The following is a 27029-nucleotide window of genomic DNA, read 5'->3' on the forward strand; positions in this document are numbered from 1 at the left end:
GGACTAGGAATGTAACCTAGCCCTCTTCCTGACCTGCCATTTCTCCCATGAATATGACTGTGTGTGTGCAGCCAGACTGACGCACATACACAAGGACAGGGAGGATTCAAAAATTCCATCTGCCACCTGCAGTCCAAAGAGTATCAGTCCAACAAGATGGTAAAGTGGTCTTGTCTAGACCTGGCCATGCTGGAGAGAGAAAGGGGAGAGGGTCTCTTGCCAGGCCAGGACACCATCATAGTCCCAGCTGTCACTCTGAAAGCATTTAGCTAGTAATTAATTCAGTGCTTAATACCAGAAATTGGGGGTTGGGCATGACCATTTGAGCCCACAAGTTAATGTCGCTTGGGGCAAAAGTTATTAGACCTGCCGTGTATATTATTCATACTCTTCTGCTTTCAGTCAGTGCTAATTTTATTCTGATGACGGTTACCCATTAATGCTATTATGGTAATTCTTATTCTTTTAGGGTTCCCTCGGTGCACCTGGCATTCCAGGGAGGGACGGTGCCAAAGGAGAAGCTGTAAGCTTTTATCTTCCTTCCTTGTAATCCCCTTTTCCTCATAGCGTAAGCCAGATGCTGCAAATCAATGTGTATTGAACAGAGCATGTCTTGGGGATTAGTGTTGCCATTCTGACTGCAGCTGAAACAAATGGCAGCAGGTTAATAACCTCAGCAATCTTGTCTCTGGGCCAAGGCAGATGGCAGACTTCATATGGATTAAGTGCTCTTGCATGTTCAGAGGTGGAATGTGTATCGCCATTCATTAGAATGCTGGTAGAGAGTTATTCTGTGGCTAGAGACTTCACAGTGGCGGTGGGGGCAATCAGTTCCGCAAAGCTCAGGTGTTTATTTCAACTCAAACAAGAGTTTGCCAGCTAAAATTTAAGGGATTGAGGTGAATAGGGCTCAGATGGGATCTGTGTTACACCTTCAAGCGATCAAAGTGTTACACCTTCAAGCGATCAAAGGACCCATTTTTAACAATGAAGCAGAATTGACAGAATGCAAAAGAAGGATGGTGAGGATCAGTGAAGCCTTGTTAGGCTGAGTGTTGTCTTCCATATCCCTGACAAAATGGAAATGTATCCCAGACATAAGCGAAATAGCGATAAACCAATTGGGATAAGTAAATGTAGGGATGGTGCGGGCGCCCGATTCCATCTGGGAATCCAGCGGAACCACCACTGCCCGCACCCTGGAGTCCCACTTGCCAAGCCTCTCCCCCAGTTGCCGCCTGGCCACACTCAGTGAGCAGGCCACGCTCACCCCACTGACCTTGTTGAGCTCCACGGTCAACATTTTTTGCAAAATAAAATGGTGGTCGCAAAAATGCGCATATTTGTGTATGTGCGAAATGCACATTTTTGTGGATGCACATATTAATGTGTGCAAAAATGTACATTTTGTGAATGGGCATTTTCACTCAAAAGCAGATATGCACATTCACACAAAAAATGTGCATTTCGCACATATACCAATATGTGTATTTTTGTGATCACCGTTTTATTTTGCAAAAAATGGCAACCGCAGAGCTCAGCAAGGCCGCCGGGGTGAGTGTGGGCTGCTTGCTGAGCATGGGAGGGGCTTGAGCACAGTCTGGGGCAAGTGGGGGCAGGGGCAGGGGGGTGCCCAGAGAACCTGGATGGGGGTGGGTTCACACATCCCTAGGCAAACTGGTGAAGTAGATAGAAAATGCCCACAAATATCTGATAATATTATTTTAGCTATATTTTGGTATATTTTCTATCTTCCATATGCCAAGACATAAATTGTCCCAAATATCACTCAAGTGTAATATTTCTTTATTGCACTTCTACCATTCTTTTCCTCAGGGGAACACCAGAAAAATGGTTTGTGTATGGGTCACATGTGGCCTCCCTTCTTGGCAGTGTTTAGGTCCAGATCTCCTTAGCTTCAGCACTAGATATGGAAAGAATGGGGCTTCTGACCATTTTCTGGGCAGCCTAACTGGTAATAGTGGTTCTGTGAGATCTCTGGACAATATTTGATTGATGGGGTGGGAGGGAGGGAGGGAAAGGGAGAGGTTCCTTTATGAAACCCACAAGTCCCAACACTGGACTTCTTCCAATTTTAGTCAAATCATAGCCCCATACATAGCCTTCTACAAAACAAACATATCAGTAGTTAATGGGGCATTACAAAATGTGGGTCTGGTCTCCCTTTGCCATTTGAGCACTGTCTTAGGCAGCAGTGCGGACCATTCTCTGTACCTCAGACTGGAACATGTTTCTCCATTGTTCTCAAAGTCAGAACTGAGACAAACCTGGGGTAGCATTCTTCAGACATTTTCCCTACTGTGAAACAATTCAGATCTACTTATCCTAATACAGTACTGTGTGTGTGTTTGCAAGTGGAGATGGGTAATAAAGAGACAGACACAAGTGCTTGGATTGAAATTGGGCCACGTTTATTGGAATATCTGCAAAAGGGAAAACCAGGATGGGCATTGAACTGTGCCAACCACTAGCTGGTACCCAATGGGCGAAAATATTCAAAGCCTGGGGAATGGCGTGTCAACAACACCCCTCAGGTCTACCCCTTAAGGGGGAGGTAGGCCTTCCCCTGTCACCCCCTCCCGGGCCACAAAACACCAGGTGGGTGAGGTGAGTCAGCCTCACAGGTAACCCTTATCCCCCTGACAGGCTGCAAAACCCAGAACGGGAGGCCTCAGGCATCACCTGTCACCAGAACAGTGCCTCTGAATGCTCACCATCCTTAATCTCATCCCCCTTGCCCATCCTAGCAGCCACCAGGAGTTCAAGCCTATTGCTTGTCAAACTCCCTCCACCTGTGCCAAAGAACTTCATGCAGACCCCTTTTCAGATCCAACAAGAATATATCATTCCCTAGATCAGACAGGTGCACACCATCCTGTCTATACAGCTCCCCGCTTGTCCGAAGAATGTCCAGGTGAATGATGATCCCATCACCATACTTAAATAGCCCTAAGGCTATTTCCCTGTTCACTTTCCGGTGGGCCCTTTAGTTTCCATGGCCCTCTGGTTCTGAGCATTCCAATTAATTCTTGGAAGCAAGCAAGACCAAATAATAGTTATCCCTGGCCAACTGTGCCAGATAACCTGAAAATCAGCCAAGGCCTGCAAAATGAGGTCCTTGACTTTCAAACAACCCAGATCGTCCCCCCCCCCAATGCAGCTCCAAAACCTGTGGGGGGACACAGACCAAACCTCGATGGAATAGTGTGGGAAGGAGGCAGTCCCACCGCATGCCATGTCTACCAAGCCACTGAACACAGGCACACCACGACAGTCTGAGCTGGGATCCACAGCCAGACTTGGAAGCCCTCCGACCAGCCCAGAACACCATGCTGTGTCCACATATGAGCACATGCATGGGTTCATGCCCATTCCATCAACCTAAGGAAATAAAAGAGAACAATAAGAACAAGCAAGCGGGGCGGGGGGCATCTCACAGCATTAAGGAAAAAACCTGCACGTACATCCGGAAGTTCTTGGAGTGCCATCTCCCCACTGCGTTCACTTCACTTGATCATGTGAAAAACCCAAAGTTGCAGCTGTCAAAGCAGCTCCAATTCGGAAGGAATGTGTCCCAAATCGGAATTTGCCCAGACCAAGAGCATCCGGTGCTAGTTTAGTAATGGTCCAAAATTGATATTTAGTTAAGGGGGAACCATCAGAATGGCAAAACAATGGGCCACCTGTTGACCTCCTTAGGTCCAAGAGAACAGCTAATGCCCTGACAGGGCATAACTCCTCTACTTGAGCAGGTAGGAGGGACACTGTCTCACCCCAGCCCAGCTAGTCAGTCTTGGATCTCCTGATCTGAAGCCATACAACATACAAATGGGCTTGACGTCAGAAAATCTCAGGTCCCGCCCAGATACATCACTTCTGGATGCCCAGTTTGGAAATTCTGAGGGCCCCAAAGAAAGCTGTCAAGGCAGCCGCATGGAACAGCAATGCCTCATAGGGGGAGGCACAAATGGATGGCCACAGTCTGTTTCTGGAGTCCCAAAAGGAAATCCGGAGAAAGGGGGTGCCTGGAGTCCACTGATGTAGGTGATACACTGGCCCAGCCTTGAATGGTACGCTGCACCCTGAAATCTGCAGTGGTATCCCTCACACTCTTGAATTTGGACCAAAAGGCCAACGCAGCAAGCTTACTGCTTATGTCCTGTCCAAAAGCCCCTTTTATTGGAATGCACACAGAACTGTAAAAGATGATCCACAGGGATGGGCCACAATTGCTGCAACTGGAGGTCACACCAGCAAGCATGGAACTCCCTACCTGCCTTGTCGTAAGCGGCTGTAGTGCTGGGAGCTATGGAGTTCATCATGGCGTGTTCTGCTTCAGTCCACCGATCTCCCATAGTGCGGCGGGCATGATGAGGTCTGGCAGCAGATGTGCCCACGGGGCCAGCTCCCGGAATCTGTTGATCTGGTTGCGCAACTAAGCGTTGGCAATTGGATTGTCCAAGCCAGGTACATGCTGGGTGCGGAACCAGATATTACGTCGTAGGCAATGAAGCGTGAATGCTCTCACCAGAAACATAACCCTGCAATTTCTGGAAGATGGGATGTTGATGATGTGGATGGTAGCCTGGTTGTCACACCAAAAATGAACCACTGAGTTGGCCATTTGGTCAGCCCAAATATGTGCTGCTACAAAAATGGGGAAGAACTCTAGAAAGTTTAGATCCTTGCAAATTCCATCTGCAGTCCAGCTCGCAGGCTCCATACACCAATGGTCCTGCCAGATGACACCAAAGCCCAGTGCCCCGGCAGCATCCGAGTGAAACTGCAGGCCAGCCTTGAGGAGCAACTCACGCGCCCCCAAAGGGAGACACCATTAAACTCCTTGAAAACTGCAGCCAAACCCCGAGATCCAAGCGTATAGCGGAAGTAACCCTGGTTCGGTGACGGGGTTGCTGTTAGGGATGTACGAAAGTCACTTACCTTTGACGAAATTTGCTTTGCGGTGGGGGGGAGGTGCTCCGTCCCTCCCCCAAAAAATTCTGGCCGGGGGGAGGCGCCCTGTCCCTCCCCCAAAAAATTCTGGCCGGGGGGGAGGCGCCCCATCCCTCCCCCCAAAAATTCTGGCCGGGGGGGAGGCGCCCTGTCCCTCCCCCCTGAAATTCTGGCTGGGGGGGAGGTGCCTTGTCCCTCCCGCCGCGAATCCCGGTTGGTCGGAAACGCAAATGGCGGCAGCCGTAGCCGCCGCCGTTTGCATCCCTGCAGTCAGCCTTGATAGGCTACGTAAATGTTTACGTAGCCTATCACAGCTGAGTGAAAAAAAAAAAACCACGCGTACGCAAATGGCGGCGCCATGGGCGCCGCCATTTGCTTTCCTTATTTTAGCACGTGCAGTCTACATAAACATTTACGTAGACTACGGCGAAAATAAGGGAAACGCAAATACGCTATTTGCGTTCCCCTTATTTTTGCTGTAGTCTACGTAAATGTTTACTACACATGCCAAAATAAGGAACGCAAATGGCGGCGCCCATGGGCGCCGCCATTTGCGTACACGCGGTTTTTGTTTTTGTTGTTTTCACTCAGCCGTGATAGGCTATGTAAACATTTACGTAGCCTATCACGGTATTTTTTGAAAATCTAGCCGTGATAGGCTACGTAAATGTTTACGTAGCCTATCACGGCTAGATTTTCAAAAAATACCGTGATAGGCTACGTAAATGTTTACATAGCCTATCACGGCTGAGTGAAAACAACAAAAACAAAAACCGCGCGTTTTATCACGGTATTTTTTGAAAATCTTTACGTAGCCTATCACTTTTTTTTTTTTTTACTGGAAATGGCGGCCGTGGCAGCCGGTCGGAAGACCGGCTGCCGCTGCCGAACTGCTGCTGGAGCCGCTGCCGCCAGGGACAGTCGCCAAAGGTAAGTCCCGTCCCGGGGGGGGGGGTGGCAGACCATTTTGCCACCAATTTCGAGGGGCCGAATGTGCTGGCATTCTGCCTCCCCGAGATTCGTGGCAAAATTCTCTGACATCCCTAGCTGTAATCCCTGCATAGCCCAGCATAGCCAACTCAAAAAGGCTCAGCCTGGAGCCACTTTTTACAAGCAAAATTTAAATGCCCAACCACCTCTTGCACAGCATGCAAGGTAACTTTATGGGAATGCATGATTGCCAGGATCTTCTCATGCAGGATGGAGAGCTTGTCCTTTGGGAGCCGGCAACACTGATTAATGGTGTCCAGCTCAATTCCCATGAATGTTAAAACTGCAGACGGACCCTCTGTTTTCTCGTGTGCCAATGGGACACCAAGCTCTTCCGACAAGGTGCAAAAGGCCTGCATCAAGTCGGTGCATTGAGTGGAATTTTTGGGGCCCAGCAAACAAAAAATCGTCAAGGTAATGGACCACACTCTGTGCCCTGTCCTATCTCTCACTACCCATTCCAGAAAGGTGCTAAACTTCTCAAACAAGGCACAAGAGATTGAACACCCCATGGGGAAGGCCCTGTCCAGGTAGAACCTATCGTGGAAACAAACCCCCCAAAGGTCAAAATCCAAGGGGTTGATGGGAAATATGCAGAAGGCAGATTTTAGATTGTATTTACTCATCAGGGCCCCATGTCCAAAAGCACAGACCATGGACACTGCAGCATCGAAACAGTAGGGCACTGAACACAGATGATTGGGGATTTCGTCATTCACTGACCCACCTTCAGGGAAGGAGAGGTTATGGATTTACCTGAACTCCCCCAAAGTCTTCTTTGGAACGATACCCAGGGGGGAAACCCATAAGTTAGGGATTGGCAGGGTGGCAAATGGCCCAAGAACCCTTCCCGTGATTACCTCCTATCAATTTTGGCCTTTACCAACTGCTCCATGCTAAGGACAGAAATCTGATTCTTGGAAAATTGGCCCCTGCGTTGACCCTGAAAAGGAATCCTAAAACCGTCCTTGAAAGAAACCCTGCTGAAGGTAGATGGCATCTTCCTTCCATGGGTAGTGCCTCAACAGCTGCTGAAGGGGCCCAGATTTAACTGGGCTGGGTCCCTTTGGGAGGAGGCTGTTGCCCACCCCCAGATTTCCTACTGCCCTGTCCATCCCGCATGGGTCCCTGCCAGCCCTTAGTTCTAGGGCAAGAGGTGCAGGGGTGCTGTCCATAGGGATGGCAGAGAATTCCACCACGGACTCCAATGAGGCCGGATTCTAAGAATACGGCCCCCTGGAGTACACAGTGGAACGAAAGACTAACCTCCGCCACCTGGGGGAATCCGTGCGGGGCTGGATCCTACCTTCTGCCAGCCATCCACTGCCACCTGTCCTGTCTGCTCCTGCCTGTCTTCGGACGCAAATGGAGTCCAGCGTAGCAGATGCCATTTGCGTCCCTGTCGTTCGCTGTGATAGGCTACGTAAATCCGAAGACAGGCAGGACGGCAGCAGACGGACCCGGTCAGCAGCTTTGCGGACCCGCCACAGAGCAGAGCCAGCCAGGCAGGATTCCAGGGGGAGGAACAGATCACCTCCCCCCCGCGGACCCCCCGGCAGACTCAAAGGTGAGTTCCATACACCCCTAGCTGTCCACCACTGAAAGAACACTCATGGCGGAACCTGCATAGGTTTCAGGAGCAAGAACCTCTAGAACTATACTCCCAGCAAAGCCAGTGGGGTTAAACCACCTGCCCTGCATTTGGATGGCCAGTGTGGGTAGCTGTTTGGCCAGGATGTGACCGCTGTTAGATCTGTCGCCTAAACCTGGTCTAGATGGGGTCATAAACTGAAGCCAGAGGTCCTGATCTTTAAGGTCTCAGTGCATGGATGGGTCGATGGTGGCCCTCCAGTGAAAGGCCTCATAATAGGCCAGCCAAGCCCCACCCTCATATTCAGTATGCCCTTTAAATGATACCTATATATTTGGTGAGGATCCACCCACGTTCCAGAAATTTTTATTGCACTATACCTGCATAGATCAGAAAACCAGGCAGCCAGTTGGCCCAGGCCCAGGCAACCTTTTTCCTCCTGCCTCTATCCTGCTGTTTGTCCCCAGATTTGTCTTTGTCTTTGGATTCCAGTTCCCAGAATAACAAGGAAAAAACGTCAATGAATTCCCCACGGAGAATCTTATCCCTTTGTGGCAGGTGTCAGATGGAAGCCTATTGGTGAGGGAGTAGCACCAGTGGGTATCACATCTCTTCCTATGTTAGCGTATGGATCCGCTTGTACTGGGGGAAGTAAAAGCTGCATTCTCTGTGTAGGTCCCTCTGGGCCCTGCCAGACAGGTGCACTGGCTGCGATTACAGTCGAGGGCTGCTGTAAATTTGCATCCGGTGGAGAGACTGATGATGCTGCCACTGGGCTTGAAAGGGGCGGAGAGCTGATAGCTAATCCAACCGGAGGCGAGGTGGGAGCTACCAGCATGCCAGTGGCCATAGAGGAATATGGAGTGGAAGGCGTCACGGCGGCTGATCCTGGGACCGTGATGGGTGGGGGTTGCATGGGGGCCTCAGGTAGGGGTCCAGGACCCATTGCATTCAGGATAAGCTGTTCCCGGAAGGTGGGGAAAAAGGCCATCTGGGGGTAGAAAATCAGGGGAACCACCCCCAAGGCCCCATCGGGCCCCACCCTGGCCAAGTGAAATGCTGTCTCACTTGTATCTAGGACAGCTGAAGCTGGGTTTCCTGATATCATACTGGATGATGTTTCCCCTACCACTGCTGCCTGTGATGTTGCAGGTGTTAGTCCTTCCACTGGCAGAAGAGCCGGTCGGGAAATTTGAGATGGGAGAGGGCTGGAAGTCACCTCAATGGCATCCAAACGTGCTGCAATAGAGAGCAATAATGTGCGCTGTTTCTTCCACTTCGTTCGATTGAGCTATGAGCCACTGGGCTTACTTGGTCTGGCAGGAGAGGGAGGAGCAACCCCTTTGTCATTTTCTACAGCCTCCAGGCATGCCAGGATTGTAGCCAAATCCAGACCCACCTCTTCTTCAGAGGAAGAGTCAAGCCTACCTCTCAGCCTCTTGGTGGGTGGCCGAGGGGCCTTACCCTTTCCCTTCTTGCCCCCTTGCCCCCTTTTTGGAGGCATGTTGCCAAATTAAATTATGATCCGAAGAGTGAATAAAGAAGAAAGTTCTGCCGACCTTACCCAGGCGAGGCAAAAACTCTAACACTACACCCCCAACAACCAAAACACAATCAAAATGTTGCTACTACTACTGAGAAAGGAACTCTCAGAGGCCAACTTAGAGGCTCCACCTGTGAACTGCTGGAGATGTTGACAGGCCAACAAACCCGCCGGTCTGGTGCCAATAAACAGGCCCCAAAATCATTGGGCCCAAATGCCAAGCTTAGCAAGGAAGCCCCGCCTTGCCAAAGGATTTCAGGGAAGAAGGGTGTCCAGAGGTCTGGACAGGCTGTCTACCCCCCCCCCCCGGAACAGGCACCTGGTACCTCCTGCTTTGTTGCTCCAAATTAGCCACCACACTACTCCCTCGGCAAAGAGTGCCAGTTGAAGAAGTTCTGAAGGGGACTGACAGAGACCCAGAAGGCCAGAACTAGGATTGCCCCCTCCCCTGTCTCCCCAAGGCACCTGTATCAAACCTTGGGCCAACTGGCCCTAGAAGAATAGGCGTGGGACTGCATCCTGGGAAGGAATCCCGGGAGGGAGACGAAGAACAGGGCTGCCACTCAACTGGGCAGCCTGACCAATGGCCAGTGGCGGCGAAGGCACTGCCGCTCTTGTAAGGTGGAGCAGCTGCCCGCCGGCTCCTGGACACTGCCACCACTGCCGAGAAGAACACACTGCCACCACCACATCAGGAACTTTGGCCAATCCTCAGCCCAAGAGGAGACATGCTGCCAGGAGGCCTCACTGCTGCCGATCGGGCCGCCTCCACCTCTCCTTTTTGCGGCTGCAGAGCACGTGCTACACGCCCAGCAGCCATGAGAGCAAGAGGCAGTTGGGAGGGGCATGGGGAGTTAAGATACCTCTCTCCACCCCCTCCTACCTCTGGTGGCACCACCAAGGTTCGCCAATGACAGCGGAGCATGTTTTCTCTCCCCCCTCCCGCAATGCCCCACCCCCGTGGCCAGGCAAGCCAGACATGGGGGTAGGGGTAGGGCATGTGTGTGTGTGTGTGTGTTTAAAGTCCATTTCCATAATTATTACCAATGCTGTTACATCTATGGTGTTGTTTGGCGGGTGGGGGTGGGTATAAACTTAGGATTAGGCAAATTAATAATAAATAATATTGACAAGGATGAATTTTCTAAAAGTCTCCTTTGAAATCATATTTTTAAAATTGAAATCTTAGAATCAGATTTTGATGGCCATGTTGGAGGAACCCCCTGATTGTTTATTGAGATTTCCGCCCCAAAAGAGAGTACCCTCAGAATTATTCTGTGCGCTTTTTGTGTATAAGTCTATGTGGGCACATAGACTTATATGCAAAAAGTGCTGTGAATCACCCATAGAATCTAGTTCATAGAGCTATTTTGCGTATAGCTCTATGGGCAAGTGCTGCCGATCACCTTTTTTTTTAAAAAAAAAAGGCGATCGACACAGAGACGAACAAGTCCAGGTAAACTGAGGGCTGCTCATCGAGCATGGGGGGGGGTGCTCTCGACTGCAGCCCAGACGGCCAGCGAGCATGGGGAAAGCTCAGGGGCGCCGGAGAACACCAACTGGGATGTGTTCTCGCATCCCTAATTTGGTCATTGGACATAGCTAAATGAAAGACCACATTATGATCCAAGGATGGGGGACAAAAAAAAACCTCTCTGCCTGAGTCCTTGGAAAGATTGCAACTTTGCAAGTCAGAGGCAACAGAACAGGACAATGAACCATGAATATGTTTCAGAATAAGGCAGCTCCTCTTGCTTCACATGTGAACTAGGCAATAATTTCAGCATCAAATGATTTCTAAAACATCTATAGCAAGTCCTTGCAACAAACCTGCTTTGCTTTCTCTTTTGAGGGAGATCTTGGACTTCCTGGAGCAGTTGGACTCCCTGGGCCAGCTGGGCCAAAGGTGAGCAGATGCACATTTATTTAAAAAGGATCATAGATCATAGAACCATAGGGTTGGAAGGGGCCTACAAGACCATTGAGTCCAACCCCCTGCTCAATGCAGGAAGCCTGATTCCCAGGCAGTCTCCCTTCCATGTACTAGGGCTGACCCTGCTTAGCTTCCGATTTGGATCCAGAATCCTCATTTCGCACTGGCACTTTTACCAGTGATTAATCTACTTGGTTATTAGACTGAGGGTGGCTTCCAACTTCAACAACAAAACACCTGCCCCTGTTGGTTACTGCCATCCATGCCAACCATTGTCTGAAGAGCTACCATTGCACCTATCCCATCCCTTTGTCCTATGACTATCCCTTCCATCAATAGAGTCATTTAAATGCATTTGTATTATTTTTTCAACAATCAAATATGCTCATTACAACTATAATAACAGGTTAAAAAACTATTCCTTCACCTGCCTGAATGCTAATTGTTGTTTTATTCCGGGGAGGGGGGCAACTTCAGGAGGTCTGAGGACCATTTTTGCTCCCCTGGAAGGGCCCCCTTCATCGGCACCACGCACTCTGTGCCCTACCCTTTTTTTTAAAAGATCACTGGTTTGCTGCCCAAATTTTGTGACAAACACTTCATAGTGCTTGGTAGCACTAAAAGGGTTACATGTGACCCTTTTAGAGCTTCATACCACTAAAAGCACCATGCCTCCCGCACACAGTTTTAGACACTGCTGAGTTTGTCAATGGGGGGGGGGCAGCAGAGGGCACACCAGAGGTGATAGGAGCCTCATGCAGTCTGCAGGCCATGTGATGCCCAATCCTGGTTTATTCCAATGATGGGATAAACCAAGATAGCAGATGTGTCTTTCTTTATCTAGTTACAGCATAGATCAAGTGGATGCTGTATCATTCTGTTATTCCTGTTATTATCTGGTGCCCTCCAGATGTGTTGGACTTCAACTCCCAGCAGCTCCAGCCAGATTGGCCATTGGGAAGAATACCGAAAGTTGTAGTCCAAAACATCCGGAGGGCACCAAGGTGGGGAAGGCTCCTCTAGCCAGGGCCCGGGGCTGTGCCTGTATAAATGGACATTTCATTCTGAAGGTTTTCTACACAGTTGCAATAATGAAATACAGTCACATGGAGAGAGAGAAAAAAAGTGTTCTATATTTCCATCAACTGACCCTTAATTGTTTGGCCACTATCCAGGGGCATATACTAATGATGTGTGGCACATAAATATCCTCTCTCCCTGTATTGCTGCAGCTGTTTTTAAGACTCAAACAGTTTGCTTTTCAGGAACAATAGAGCTGTGCCTTTGCTCACTGGGTTGTGGAATTACCATTCAAACAGGATTGATTATTCTGATAAGGGTCAGAAGAGGAGATGCACTTTCTTTATTTCCCCTTGCATATAAGCTACCTTAGGTTTCAGTGATGATTCTGACCTTCCCACCACCTTCCTTTATATTTTTTCCACACAGGGGACAGACGGTCAGCCAGGTCCCCCAGGACGTCAAGGTTATGTTGGAGCACCAGTGAGTCATGATTCTATGTTTTTACTTAACCTGCCCAGTGTTCAGTAAGTCAACCAATGCTATATGAGTATTCAGTGTAATTTGTAAAATTTGCTCATGTGGTAAGTAGGGATGGCGTGGGCACCTGTTTCAGTCTGCAAATCCATTGAACCGCCCATGCCCACACCTGCTGCACCCACTATGACCTCCCCCCAGCTCAAGCCCCTCCCATGCTCAGCGAGCAGCCTGTAACTTACCTGGACCCATCTGCCTCTGCCACGATCACCAAGTTTTTTTAACAACATCGCGATTGGAAGTCTGTGTCCATAGACTAGGGATGGCAAACAATTCTGCCACAGATCTCGGTGAGGCTGAATGCCAGTGCATTCGGCCCCCCAAAATCCGTGGCGGAATGAAGCTCCCCCCAACCCATGAAAGGTGCATGGAACAGAGCCCCAAACTCACAAAAGGCGCGCGAAACGGAGAACTTACCTGCTGCCATCTGTGCTGACTTGTGAATGGCAGCCGCTCTGCTTCCTGATCATAGCCATGATAGGCTACATAAATACTTATGTAGCCTATCACGGCTAATGCAGGGACGCCTTTTGCGTCCCTGTGGAGGCTGTGACAGGCTACGTAAGTATTTACGTAGCCTATCATGGCAAGAAAAAAAAAACAGCGTACGCAAATGGCGGTGGCTATGGTGGCCGCCATTTGCCTTCCCATTTCGCCGTTTTATCTTACGTAAATATTTACATAGGCTATTACAGCGAAAAAAAAGGGGGATGCAAATAGCGTAGTGGGCGCTATTTGCGTTCCTCTTTTCTTCCCTGCCATAATAGCCTATGTAAATATTTACATCAGATAAAACGGCAAAAAATAGGGAATGCAAATGGTGGCCGCCATAGCCGCTGCCATTTGAGTATGCTGTTGTTGTTTTTTGGCCTGCCATGATAGGCTACGTAAATACTTACGTAGCCTATCACGGCAGCCTGGCTGGACGCAAATGGCGGCCGCTATGGCGGCCGCCATTTACATCCACAGCAGCCCATCCATGGCCAGAACTGCGGCTGTGGATGGCCCTGGCCGGCTGCTCTGAGGAGCCGTCGCGGAGTGGAGCCAGCCGGACAGGATTCCGGGGTGGGGAGGACTGGATTGCCTCCCCCTCCATCGAGGATTCCAGGGGAGGGACAGAGCACCTCCCCCCCACCGCGAATCAATCCGTGAAAAGGTAAGTGACTTTCATACATCCCTAGAAGAATTGTTGAAGAATCCACATATACAGCATATATACCATCTCCAAATGCAGGGCAAGTACAGGGAAAACCTGTACTAGCCAGAAAAGCAGACTGGGCATTGATTTGCTTCTGATGCATTGCAGACTGTCTTCCAGACTAAAGCATCACCATTCTCCCTGCAGTGTCATCTAATTTTTTTAATCATTTTTTATTGTGAGTTTCAACAAAACAAAACAAACAAAAGCATAACAAAACCAAAAAAAAGAAAGAAAATATAACAACATACTCTAAAATCCTTAGTTTCAAATAATACAACATTCTAGGGAGAAAAAAAAGGGGAAAGAATAGAATAGAATACACATAAACGTCAGTAAAAACAGACCAGATATCCAAACATAAGTCCATTCGCAAGTGACACCCATATACTGCTCTTACAAATGTTGCTGGTGTTGTTAAGTCTTCAGTCCATTGAATTGTAGGCAGTGAGCTTTTATCCTTCCAGTATTATAGCAGTTTTGTCTAAGTAATATGGGATGTACAACAAGCATTGGTCATGTTTTGTCCTCTTCTTTAAAAGTATTTTAAGATGATGGATGAAATATGATTATAGTGAGCAGATGCCATATGATTAGAAATGTCTTGGCATATCAGTAGCTCTGAAATTGCATCTCAAAACTTCCATTTCTCAGCATCCCAAAGTCTTCAGGGCAAAATTCCCTGCAGCTTGAGAAATGGGGACAGTTAAAAAACCTCTTGGTCTTCTAGTCTTTGTCTCAGGTACCTCTCTGATCCAGACAGTGCAGAAGAGAGCAAGGATGCAGATCTTTATCTTAGTCATACATTCCCCCCTCCGCCCTCCCCAACTGCAGATACCTTGCATAGTGAGATTTGGGAAGTACCTGTTCCATGCAAAGAGTAAATTTCTCATGACTGAATTCACAATGTAACACTCATCCACAAAGCCAAAAGAAGTCAAAACATACAAACCTGGTTCCCTGGTTGGCCTCAACCCATAACCATATTCCACTGAAATTACAATATGCAGGCTAGCCAGTCCTATCATGTGAACCAGCTTGAACTTTTATAACAAGACCTTTCAGAAATGAATTAAATTGTTCTATGTGGTAGTGATCTCCGTGCACTGAGCTATTAATGTACATGAACTGATGTGTATGGTGTGCTGCAGCTAGGGATGGAAGGGAGCCCCATCACCACCTGTCTGGGTTCTCTGGGTGCCTGCCAAGCCACTGCCCCCACTCACTTGTCCCTGGACCCACACCTGAGACCCAGCCCCACTCACTGAGCCACCCACATTCACACCAGGCCTGTCCAGTGAGCTCTGCAATTGCCATTTTGCGACAAAAATGGCAATCACAAAAATGCGCACATTTGATCTTATGCAAAATGACACCATTTTGTGTAAGATCAAAAGTCTGTATTTTCACAATCACCATTTTTGTTGCAAACTGGCAATCACAGAACTTGCTGGATGGGCCTGGGATGAGTGTGGGTGGCTCGGTGAGCATGGGGGAGCTCTAGTGGGGCAGGGGGCTCAGCAGGCAGGGGGTGTCCACTGGATTCCAGGACCCAATTGGACACCTACACCACTCTTAGCTGCAGAACACAAACAATGCATTACATCAATATGTGTTTCAGGTAACTCCCCTGTTGCAGCTGTACCGTGTGCACCAAATACCATGGTCAGGTGTTTTCATTTGTGTTGATCGTGCAATGCTAATTCATGCATTTGTGCTTGACATGGGATTCCATGTCCATCCCTGCTTAAACATTCACCACTTACTTCTTGAAATCTTTTGCTCTTTGTCAGGGTCCAGGGATATACATTGCACTGGAGAAGGTCATTCAACTTTCCCCAGCCTTATTATCCTGGTTATAAAGACTTCACAATCATTCCTTTGGGGTACTGGAAGAGCTCAAATCCCGATGACTGAGCAGGCTGTTGAGTGCTCCAAGACCAATTAGCATATGCAATGGGAGTTCTTGGGAATAACATTATTGTTACATTCTAGACAGCTATTTAATAGGCAGAGCCCAAAATCAGTATTTCCCTTCCATGCTGCTCATCATGTAATGAATCACTTTGTGCAAGTTCCTAGAAGAGTAGTGACTCATCCAAGTTTTGCTCTGGGTTGGTAGTGAGGTCAATGAAAACCCTCTAATTTCATCTGTCATTTATTTTTAGGGCCTTCAGGGGGAGAGAGGAGAAAAGGGACCCCGAGGAGACAAGGTACAGATAATATGTGTCTAATACTTTGTCAACAATGTGAGCAGAAGTGATTCAATTCTCCAAAATGCAATACAGGACTGAGAAATGGAGGACATCCAGTGTTAAGCTTTCCAGGTTCAATAGATTTCTGTGGGAAATCCATCTTTCAAATTTCATATGATCACATTAGCTATGACAGTGATTTCCTAATTCTGCTGCAAGTACATATATGTTTTTGAAAATACGTGATTTGATAACAGTTGCTGTGAATTGGGACTTAAGCAGTCTTATGACTGCATAGTTCACAGACCTGTATATTTTGGTCATAGCTGTGCTGTATAGCTTTTTAGTCTTAAAAGTTCCATAACAATAATTTGTTCTGCAATATTACAAGAATGAACAGCATTTTCTGCATGGGAGTGCAGTAAATCCTACAAAAGCAATGCTGATTTTTTTTAGCAAGCCCTCCATAATTTCAGACCAGCAATATGAAAACCCCACATTTTGACCTGAATTACACTGTAGATATGGTTGTAACCATATCTAATTACATGGGAAATGAGACCTTCAGGTTGCCGTGCTGTCATGCTCTATATACAAGGGAGTAACGATACAAGTGAAATCAAGGGCAATTTTGTACGGGAGTTTGACAAATGACTAATTCAGTGCCTTTAGTGCCTTTCTGAAAGTTCCCAAACAATGCACTGTAGTTACCAGGCCAGGGGCCTACGTGGAAGGGTGTAACCGGATCCGATTCTGAGAAAGGTAGATGAGAGTCAAATGGGTCAGAGCAGAGGCATAAGATGGGCTGGTGGTTGGATATTAGGCTGGGCAGATGAAAATGAAAGCGTAAGAAGCAGGAATGTAGTCAAGACAGTTTGAAGGTCAGGTTCTAGGGGAAGGGCGTAAAACAAATGCGTTGTATGCAGACGGTCCCAAGTTCAGTCCCTGGAATCTCCAGGTAGGGCTGGAAATGTTCCTGCCTGAAACCCAGGAGAGCAACTACCAGTCAATATAAGGCAGCTTCCTATGTTCCTATGACATGAAATGAGGTAAGATATGGCAAGGCAAGGCGAGGCCACCTCACTTCACATCATTGTACTGAATGACTAATGTATTGGTTGCACTTAGGGATGTCAGAGAATTCCGCCACGGATCTCGGTGAGGCCGAATGCCAATGCATCCGGCCCTCTGAAATCCGTGGCGGAACAAAATGTTTGCTGTTTTTTTGTTTTTTCGCCATGATAGGCTACATAAAAATACAGGGACGCAAATGGCAGTGGCTACAGCAGCCACCATTTGCACCCCTGCAGGCTGCCCAGCGGCCAGATGTCTGGCTGCGGGCAGCCCCGGCCAGCGGCTCTGCGGAATCTCCGTTGAGCGGAGCCAGCCGGAGACAATTTTGGGGGGAGGGACGGAGCTCCTCCCCCCCACCGCGAATGGCACCTAGGGATGTCGGAGGATTTCTCCATGAATCTCTGGGAGACCGAATGCCAACGCATTCAGCCCCCCGAAATTGGTGGAGAAACGGTCCGCCACCCCCCTGCCACCCCCCCGGAATTGGACTTACCTTTCCCAAATGTCCCTGGCGCTGGCGGCTCCCAGCGGCAGTTCGGCAGCGGCGGCGGCTGATCTTCCGACCGGCTGCCGCCGCCACCATTTCCAAGTGAAAAAAAACACACACACAAGCAAACGTGATAGGCTATGTAAAGATTTATGTAGCCTACCACGGCTAGGTTTTCAAAAAACACCGTGATAGGCTACGTAAATCCTTACATAGCCTATCACGGCTGACTTTGGGGGGGAAAAAAAAGCGCGTACGCAAATGGCGGCACCCATGGGCGCCGCCATTTTCGTTCCTTATTTGGGCACGTGTAGTCTACGTAAACATTTACATAGACTATGGTGAAAATAAGGGCAACGCTATTTGCGTCCCAGCCGGCCAGGAGGATTCGCAGCTGGAGGGACGGGGCGCCTCCCCCCAGCCAGAATTTTGGCCGGAGGGATGGGGCGCCTCCCCCCCAGCCAGAATTTTGGCCGGAGGGACAGGGCGCCTCCCCCCCAGCCAGAATTTTGGCCAGAGGGACGGGGCGCCTCCCCCTGGGCCAGAATTTCGGCAGGGAGGAACGGAGTGCCTCCCCTCTACCGCGAAGCAAGCTGCGGGACCAGGTAAGTGACTTTCGTCCATCCCTAAATTGTCACCCTTTGAAAAGGTAAGTGGCTTTCGTACATCTCTAGTTGCACTTACATGCTTTCTCAAAGGTAAGTATGCATAGGATTGCGGCCTCAGTTGTCTTTCTTACCTCTTCCAAAGTTGCCTCACAGAACAACACATCCAATAGAGAGCTTTGGCTATTGGCCGGTATAGAAATGTAATAAGTAAGTAAGTAAATAAATGAGTCAATTCTCTATTTCTGTTTCTTTGTTCAGGGTGAACCAGGTCTTGATGGTTTCCCCGGAAAGCCTGGTGTGGATGGGAAACAGGTATGTGGACAATTCTAAGTGCTAACAAACTATTTCCAAGAATTAGCTGTGAATGCGCAGAGAAGGGTTTAGAAATGGAAATGGTTTTCTGAAATGAATCCCCTGCATAGACGTACATCATCATGTGTTTCACAGTGCAATCTTATTCATGTCTACTCAGAAGAATATTACAACAGGGTTTCTTGGGGACGGGATGGAGGGTAGGAGGTGCTACTCACTGAGTGCCTGAAAGCTGAGAGAGGAGTTGTTATTCTTATTATTTTTCTTGTTGTTGTTAAAAGGGCTTTTAATAACAACAAAGCACAGCTAAAAATGCTGCACTCGGCTTTCAGGTACTCCGCAGTAGGGGTGCACGAAAGTCCCTTACCTGTCCTCGAAGCTTTTCGCGGTGGAGGGGAGGCGCTTCGCTGCTCCCCCCGCGAAGTTCAGGCCAGGGGGGGAGGCTTCCCGCCTCGCCTGGCCGAAATTCAGGCCGGGGGGGAGGATTCCCGCCTCGCCCGGCCGAAATTCAGGTTGGGGAGGAGGCGCCTCGCCTGGCCGCGAAATTAAAAGTTAAAAAAAAAACAACGCCCCCCTGATAGGCTACGTGACAATTAACGTAGCCTATCATGGCTAGATCTGCAAAGTCAGCCGTGATAGGCTACGTAAATCGTCACGTAGCCTATCACGGGTGACTTTAAAAAAAAAAAAAGTGCGTACGGATAATGGCGGCCCACATAGGGAGCCGCCATTCCCATTCCTGCTTTGGTCGCTGTAGTCTACGTAAATCTTTACGTAGACTACAGCGACCAAATAAGGAACGGGAATGGCGGCTCCCTATGTGGGCCGCCATTATCCGTACGCGTTTTTTTTTTTTTAAGTCACCCATGATAGGCTATGTGACGATTTATGTAGCCTATCATGGCTGACTTTGCAAATCTAGCCGTGATAGGCTACGTCAATCGTCACATAGCCTATCACGGGGGCGTTTTTTTTTTCTTTTATTGCAATGGCGGCGGCGGTAGCCGGTCGAAAGACCGGCTGCCACTCCCACCCCGGACGAAGACCCGCCGAACCGCCAGACGGACCCGCCACCAGGAGGGACATTCGCCAAAGGTAAGTCCCGTCCCGGGGGCGTGCGGGGGGCGGGGGGGTGCGGAGAATTTCTCCCCGAATCTTGTTCAGGGGGCCGAACACAAGAGTTTCAGGGAGAAATTCTCCGCCAACCCTACTCCGCAGGCAGCAGCACAGGGAAGCCCCAAGGCAAGAAGTCCTGGTTAAGGCCTCTAGGGCAGCTGTCCCAAACCTTTTTGGCACCAGGGACCAGTTTCATGGAAGACAATTTTTCCATGGACCGGGGGGGATGGTTTCAAGATGATTCAAGCTCATTACATTTATTACTTTACAGTAATAGGCTACGTAAAGATTTACGTAGCCTATTACTTGAAGAACAGGGATGCAAATGGCGTCCTAGTGGCCGGAAATCCGCCAGCAGCCGGAGCTGGCCGGCAGCTCTGCGGACTTGGAGTGGAGCTGGCCGGGGCTGGCGAGGATTCTGGGGGGGAGGGATGGATCTCCTCCCCTCCCCCGCGGACCCCTGCAGACCCAAGGTAAGGGGGTTTCGCACACCCCTACGCTAACCTCCTGCTGTACGGCCCGGTTCCCAACAGGCCACAGACCAGTAACAGTCCGTGGCCTGGGGCTTTTCCATGAAGCTCAAGCAGCTTGGAGAGGCTGCAAGGATGGGGGTGGGGGTTATGGTAAAAGAAAGAGCACCCCCACTCAGCCACCTCCATACAGTAAAGTAAGCACCAAAGCTGTGCACCCTGAGACATTTCTCCAAAATTCTCAGCCCTTCCCAATTTTCGGGTGCAATTTCTTTTTGCCCCTCCCCACCCAACAGATGGTCAAAAATAAATAGCTTGCAAAACTTGGTGCAGTGCTAATATATAGCCTTATCTACACGTCCTGTATTAATTTTTTTTCATAGTGTCACATCGATCTTTGAGCCATTATTTGTTGTCTTCCTTTGCTTTCTTATAATTCAGTTATTTAGCTGCCTCTATTTCTGCTACCCCTCTCTCATCTTAAGAATGTTTATTATTGTTGTTGTTGTTGTTGTTTTTAAAGGAAGGAAAGAAGGAAGGAAGGAAGGAAGGAAGGAAGGAAGGAAGGAAGGAAGGACCATACTCCTTTGAGGATTATGGAGTAATTTCTGGCCTTTAATATATCTTGTGATCATCCTTCTTTGCTGCTTGATTAAGGGTGCAATCCTATGCATGTTTAGACAGAGAAAAGGCCTACAACTCCCAGCATTCCCCAGCTAGCCTTGCACAATAAAAGACTGAGATTTTGATGTCCAACTCTCTTGAACCTTGTCTTCTTTAACTAAGACCTGTAAATCTCTCCCTCCTGAATACATTTCTGACAACTGCTTAATCTGATTTCAGGGCACCAAAGGGAGTCAAGGCCAACCTGGCCTCATGGGATCCAGGGGAGAAAAGGTAAGGTGAAAATAGAGGGGGAAATACATTTGCTGTGTGCAGTGGTGCTGTTAGGGCTAGGGATGGCGGAGAATTTCTCCCCGAAACTTCGGGGGGCCGAGCGCCAACGTGTTCGGCCCCCCGAACAAGTTTCGGGGAGAAATCCTCTGCACCCCCCCCGCACCCCCCCCGGGACGGGACTTACCTTCGCCGAATGTCCCTCCCGGCGGCGGGTCCGGCCGGCGGTTCGGTGGGTGTTCGAGCGGGGCGGGAGCGGCAGCTGGTCTTTCGACCGGCTGCCACCGCCGCCATTGCAATAAAAGAAAAAAAAAAACGCCCCCTGATAGGCTATGTGACGATTAAGGTCCTTGAGTGAGTGGTTACCAACCAGTAGGGATGTACGAAAGTCACTTAGCTTTTTCAGATTCTGTTCATGGTGGGGGGGAGACATTCCGTCCCTCCCCCCGGAATCCTCGACGGGGGGGAGGCGATCCGGTCCTCCCCCCCGGAATCCTCGATGGCCGGCTGTGCTTTGTGGCGGCTCCGCGGAACAGCCAGCCAGGCCCAGACCAGGGCCGTCCGCAGCTGTATTTCCGGCTGCGGAGGGCTCTGGGTAAAAAAAAAAACACATACGCAAATGCGTTCCTTATTTTTTGCAGTCTTAGTCTACGTAAATATTTACGTAGACTAAGATGAAGAAAAGAAAGGGGAATGCAAATAGCGTACTAGGCGCTATTTGCGTTCCCCTTTCTTGTATTCGTCTTAGTCTACGTAAATATTTACGTAGACAACGTAGGGATGGCAGAGAATTTCTCCCCGAATCTTCGGGAGGCCGAGCGCCGACGCATTCGGCCCCCCAAAGTTGGTTAGGAAATTCTCCGCCGGCCCCCCACCCCCCCCGGGACGGGACTAACCTTTGGCGAATGTCCCTCTCGGCGGCGGGTCCCAGCAGCGGTTCGGCGGCGGTTCGTCACGGGCGGGGGCGGCAGCTGGTCTCCCGACCGGCTGCTGCCGCCGCCATTACAAAAAAAAAAAAAACTAAAGTAAAAAAAAACAAAACACCCATGATAGGCTACGTAACGATTTACGTAGCCTATCACAGCTAGATTTCCAAAGTCAGCCGTGATAGGCTACATAAATCGTCATGTAGCCTATCACGGGTGACTTTGAAGAAAAAAAAAAGCATGCACGCAAATGGTGGCGCCCATGGGGCTATTCGCGTTGCCCTTACTTTCGCCGTAGTCTACATAAATCTTTACGTAAACTAGACATGCCAAAATAAGGAACGCAAATGGTGGCGCCCCATGGGTGCCGCCATTTGCGTACGCGCTTTTTTTTTTCCCCAAAAGTCACCCGTGATAGGCTAAGTGACGATTTACGTAGCCTATCACGGCTGACTTTGGAAGTCTAGCCATGATAGGCTATGTAAATCGTCACGTAGCCTATCACGGGGTCTTTTTTTTTTTTTTTTTACTTTTTGTTTCGCGGCCGGGGAGACAGGGCGCTTCTTCCCGGCCTGAATTTCGGCCGGGCGAGGCAGGGCGCCTCCCCCCCGGCCTGAATTTCGGCCGGGCAAGGCGGGACGCCTCCCCCCCTTGCCTGAACTTCTGGGAGAGAAGCGAAGCGCCTCCCCCCCACCATGAAGCCAAGCTGAGAAAAGGTAAGTGACTTTCGTACATCCCTAAGACTAAGATGGCGAAAAATAAGGAACACAAATGGCGGCAGCCATAGCTGCCGCCATTTGCGTACATGGTTTTTTTTTGTTTTTTGTTTTACCCTGACGTGATAGGCTATGTAAGTCTTTATGTAGCCTATCATGTCTATGGGGGGGAAAAAGGAGAAAAAAATACAGACTGCAAATGGCAGCGGCGGCAGCTGGTTGGAAGACCAGCCGCTGCCACCACCACCGCCCAAGTCGCCACTGGAGCCGCCACCATCCAAAACATCCGCTCCAGGTAAGTCTCGTCCCGGGGGGGATCCGCAGGGGGCGGGGGGGGCGGCAGGCCATTCCGCGATGGATTTTGGGGGGGGGCTGAATGCACTGGCATTCGGCCTCACTGAGATCCGTCGCAGAATTCTCTGACATCCCTACCAACCAGCTCCAGGCACTCTTGGATGAGACCGATTATCTGGATCCCTTTCAATCAGGGTTCAGGCCTGGTTTTGGCACAGAAACAGCCTTGGTCACCCTGTATGATGACTATGTTGGGAGAAAGACAGGGGGAGTGTGACCCTGTTGATTTTCCTTGATCTCTCAGTGGCTTTCGATACCATCGACCATGGTATCCTTCTGGGACGGCTCTCTGAGCTGGGAGTGGGAGGCACTGCAGTGCAGTGGTTTCACTCCTACTTGGAAGGTCAGCTCCAGAAGGTGGTGCTTGGGGAGCACTGCTCGCCCCCGTGAATTCTCCAATATGGGGTTCCACAGGGGTCAGTTTTGTCCCCCATGTTGTTCAACATCTACATGAAACAGGTGAGTGCGGTCATCCAGAGTTTGGGGGCATGTTGTCATCAGTATGCTGATGATACACAGCTCTATTTCTCCTTTTCATCTTCTTCAGGTGAGGTTGTGGATGTGCTGAATCAGTGCCTGGCTGCGACAATGGACTGGATGAGGGCTAATAAACTGAAGCTCAATCCAGACAAGACTGAGATGTTGTTGGTGGGTGGTTCTGCTGACCGGATGGAGGGTGCTCAACCTATTCTGGATGGGGTTGCACTCCCTGTGAAGGAGCAATAGGGATGTCAGAGAATTCCACCATGGACTCCAGTGAGGCTGGATTCTTTAGAATCCGCCCCTCCTGGAATCCATGGTGGAACAGCCTCCCGCCACCCCATGGAATTGCCCTGGAACGGAGCTTACCTGGGGCGGATGTGGCGGAGGCTCTGGCATCAGCAGCTCCGGCTGGTCTCCCGGCTGGCCGCTGCCGGGCTGCTGCAGCCACAAATGGCAGCTGTCGTAGCAGCTGCCATTTGCGCCCCTGCTCTTTGCCGTGATAGGCTACGTAAGTATTTACATAGCCTATCACAGTAAAGGCGGCCACGCAAATGGCGTAGCGGCCACCATTTGTGTCCCTGCTTTAGCCGTGATAGGCTATGTAAATATTTACATAGCCTATCACAGGCTACCATAGGGATGCAAATGGCATCCCCTATGCAGGATGCCATTTGCGTCTGCACCAGCCTGGCAGCGGCTGGAGGCTCTGCAGCGGATCAGCCCGGCTGGTGGCTCTGTGGCATGACCGCGGAGCGGAGCCAGCCGGGCAGGATTCCAGGGGGGTAGGACTGGATCACCTCTCCCCCCGTCGAGGATTCCCAGGGGAGGAACAGATTGCCTCTCCCGCTCAGCGGATGCCCCGACAGGAACCAGGTAAGGGATTTGTACATCCCTAAGGGGGTCCTCCTGGAACCATCTTTGTCACTTGAAGCTCAGGTGGCCTCAGTGGCACGGAGTGCCTTTTACCAACTTAGGTTGGTGGTCCAGCTATGTCCCTATCTGGACAGGGATAACCTGACTTCAGTTGTCTATGTGCTGGTAACCTCCAAGTTAGATTGCTGCAATGCACTCTACATGGGGCTGCCTTTGAAGACAGTTTGGAAGCTGCAGCTCATGCAAAATGCAGCGGCCAGGTTGCTAACAGGGACCAGAAGGTTCGAACATACAAGACTGACTATGGCCTGCTTGCACTGGCTGCCTCTATGCTTCCGAGCTCAGTTCAAGGCAACACATGATGAGTTTTAGGTGGTCCTGGATGTGTCTTTAGTTATGTCTGATAGTTCAGTGTTGTTTTTAATTATATGTTGTTTGTGTATATTGTTGGTGTGCTTTTTTGTAAATGACTTGTAAACTTTTTCTATTGTATTTCATATTTTAACTTTTGCAAACCACCCAGAGAGCTTTGTCTATGGGGTGGTATAGGAATGCAATGCAATGCAATGCAATCAATCAATCAATCAATCAATCAATCAATCAATCAATCAATATTCTGGTATGTCAGGGAGTGGTATCACAGTATCACAGGTTATAATACAGAACTGCAGAGCTAAATCTTGATGACATCAACTCCACAGTGTGGGAGAGGTGCTGTGTGTGTGTGTGTGTGTGTGTGTGTGTGTGTGTGTGAGGGATGGGAGAATGAGCTATGTTTGAGCTTGGCAAGATTCTCTGAAAATCAGCTTGCTGCTCATCTCTCCTCCATGTGCACTTGTGTCTGCGATCACTGTTCGTTTTGCGCAAATGGGAAAATTGCGCAAAACCAATAGCTATCAAACATGAAAGCTGCACAAAAAATCCCCATAGGCTGATTTAAAAGTTGTGCATTTTGAGAAAGTTGTGCATTTTTCAAGTACACATTTTGCAAATGTGAATGCAAGACAGGATTTTGTGAACATTTTCAGAGAAAATGTGCTCCCATCCATGTTCACAGTCAGGACTGAGCACTGGGAATTTTTGAAGAATGTGTGAACTGAAACAAAACGGTGTGTGTGTGTGTGTGTGTGTGTGTGTACAGGAGAGGAACTGAGGACCAAAACAGATATTACTTTAAATCCATATCTAGCAGTGACAACTATTTCCAGTTTTACACTAGAGTAGGCACAGGGCCCACAATACAAATTGGCACCCTAGCATGGGTGTAGATGGTCTCTTAATATCTAGTTTGAATACCCTGCATATATTCTAGAATAAAATGTAAAGGGCACAGTTTTAAAGTAATGCCTGTTTTGGCCTTGAAAGGGTTGTGTAGGGCCTAGCCCTTGCCCCCCTGTGCAGAAGTCACATCTTGGACAGAATGGTGCAGTTGTTTGTGAAGGGAAGAAGTGGTTGCTAAAATCAATATGGGGACATGCAGTCAGTTAATTGCTTTCCTCTCATTTGGTTTCCCATCTAGGGTGAAATAGGACCTCCAGGAAAACCAGGCTCAGCAGTAAGAACTCTTCTTGTGGGATATGTGTTTTGTGCCTGATGGTGAAAAATCATGTTTACCAAAATAATACATAAATGTGTGGATGTGCAGGATCTAGAAACCTTACAAGGATCTCCCATATAGAGATGCTAAAATACAGAGAGTTCATGCTTGCAGAGAGCTTAATATATAGATTTGTAAAGACCAGTGCTCAGAAAAGTATGGCACAAATGAATTATGTTCAGAGCACCCGCTCACAGTTACTGAGGGATTTCTTTGAAGTTCGAATGAGTGGAAGTAGCTAGTTTCACTCTGTGGCATTTTGCTGGAGAGAGAAACAAAAACCTTCCACTCTGCGAAAACTTCAGAGCAGATTGTGGAAGTGAAAGTTTTCCACAGTTTGCTCCACTCCACAGCTCAGTGGGGTGGGGTAGATGTTTTGCCAACTCCCTGCTGGATCAGAGGGCCCTCAGGAAGTGCAGTGGAGATCTAACAATACAATACTCCACCGTCTCCCATTCTGATGGGCCTTTTGCAATACCGTGGGTTTTTGTCAGCCTCCATGGCTGCATAACAAGCCTTCCCTCTTACAATACAGAGAGCTCTCAGCATCACAAGAAGAAATGTCCCAGAGAGGTAGGCTTTTAAAAAATAAACCATCTGCCTGGCTGGATCTGAGGGGCACTGGGATGAGGGGCTCATCTCTCCCCCATATTTCTGGAGCAGACTGGAACCTGTTGGACAGCATCAGTACAGAAGACACAGGTTTCTCCCTGGATTCCAAGTGAAGGAAGAGCTGCACCCTATCCCTAGGCTTAAGGCCATTTAACTGTTGGAAGTTTACAGTCCAGGTGAACATCTCAGTACTGTATCAAGGAGACTATTGTCTATTTTCCAAAGAAATCTCTCAATCAAGTTAATCTAGTACCTATAAAAAGAGCTACAAGTCCAAGGCATGGTCCAGTCTATAGGACTAAAGCAGAATTGCCCCAAGCCTTTTGCAGGCATAATTGCCATTCAAGAGTCTGTCTGCTCGCTGGAAAACAATTTTAAGGTCTAGCCTCTGGCCAGCCTTTAAGCAATGCCTGTGCCTCATGACAAAGCAGAGGATTTCAGCTGTAGCTTCTGGGGTCTGTGCCTAAAAATCTGGGATAAATTCTCATGAGAGAACCTATGAACTTCCAGACATAGTCAAGAAGAT

General features: G+C 49.1%; 1 protein-coding gene across 1 annotated transcript in view; it reads left to right on the plus strand.

Annotated features, from left to right (window-relative positions):
- Window positions 1-27029, plus strand: part of COL22A1 (collagen type XXII alpha 1 chain) — a 224738-nt gene that overhangs the window by 49021 nt on the left and 148688 nt on the right. Inside the window, exons 10-16 of the mRNA XM_084847960.1 lie at window positions 470-523; window positions 10951-11004; window positions 12481-12534; window positions 15955-15999; window positions 18409-18462; window positions 20892-20945; window positions 25814-25849. Of these exons, the coding sequence (XP_084704086.1) occupies window positions 470-523; window positions 10951-11004; window positions 12481-12534; window positions 15955-15999; window positions 18409-18462; window positions 20892-20945; window positions 25814-25849 (351 nt within the window). The remainder of the gene's footprint in view (window positions 1-469; window positions 524-10950; window positions 11005-12480; window positions 12535-15954; window positions 16000-18408; window positions 18463-20891; window positions 20946-25813; window positions 25850-27029) is intronic.

The sequence above is a fragment of the Heloderma suspectum genome, chromosome 4 (genome assembly GCF_057233095.1).
Source record: "Heloderma suspectum isolate Gila_16-S chromosome 4, 16-S_ref, whole genome shotgun sequence".
NCBI classification, from domain to species: domain Eukaryota; kingdom Metazoa; phylum Chordata; class Lepidosauria; order Squamata; family Helodermatidae; genus Heloderma; species Heloderma suspectum.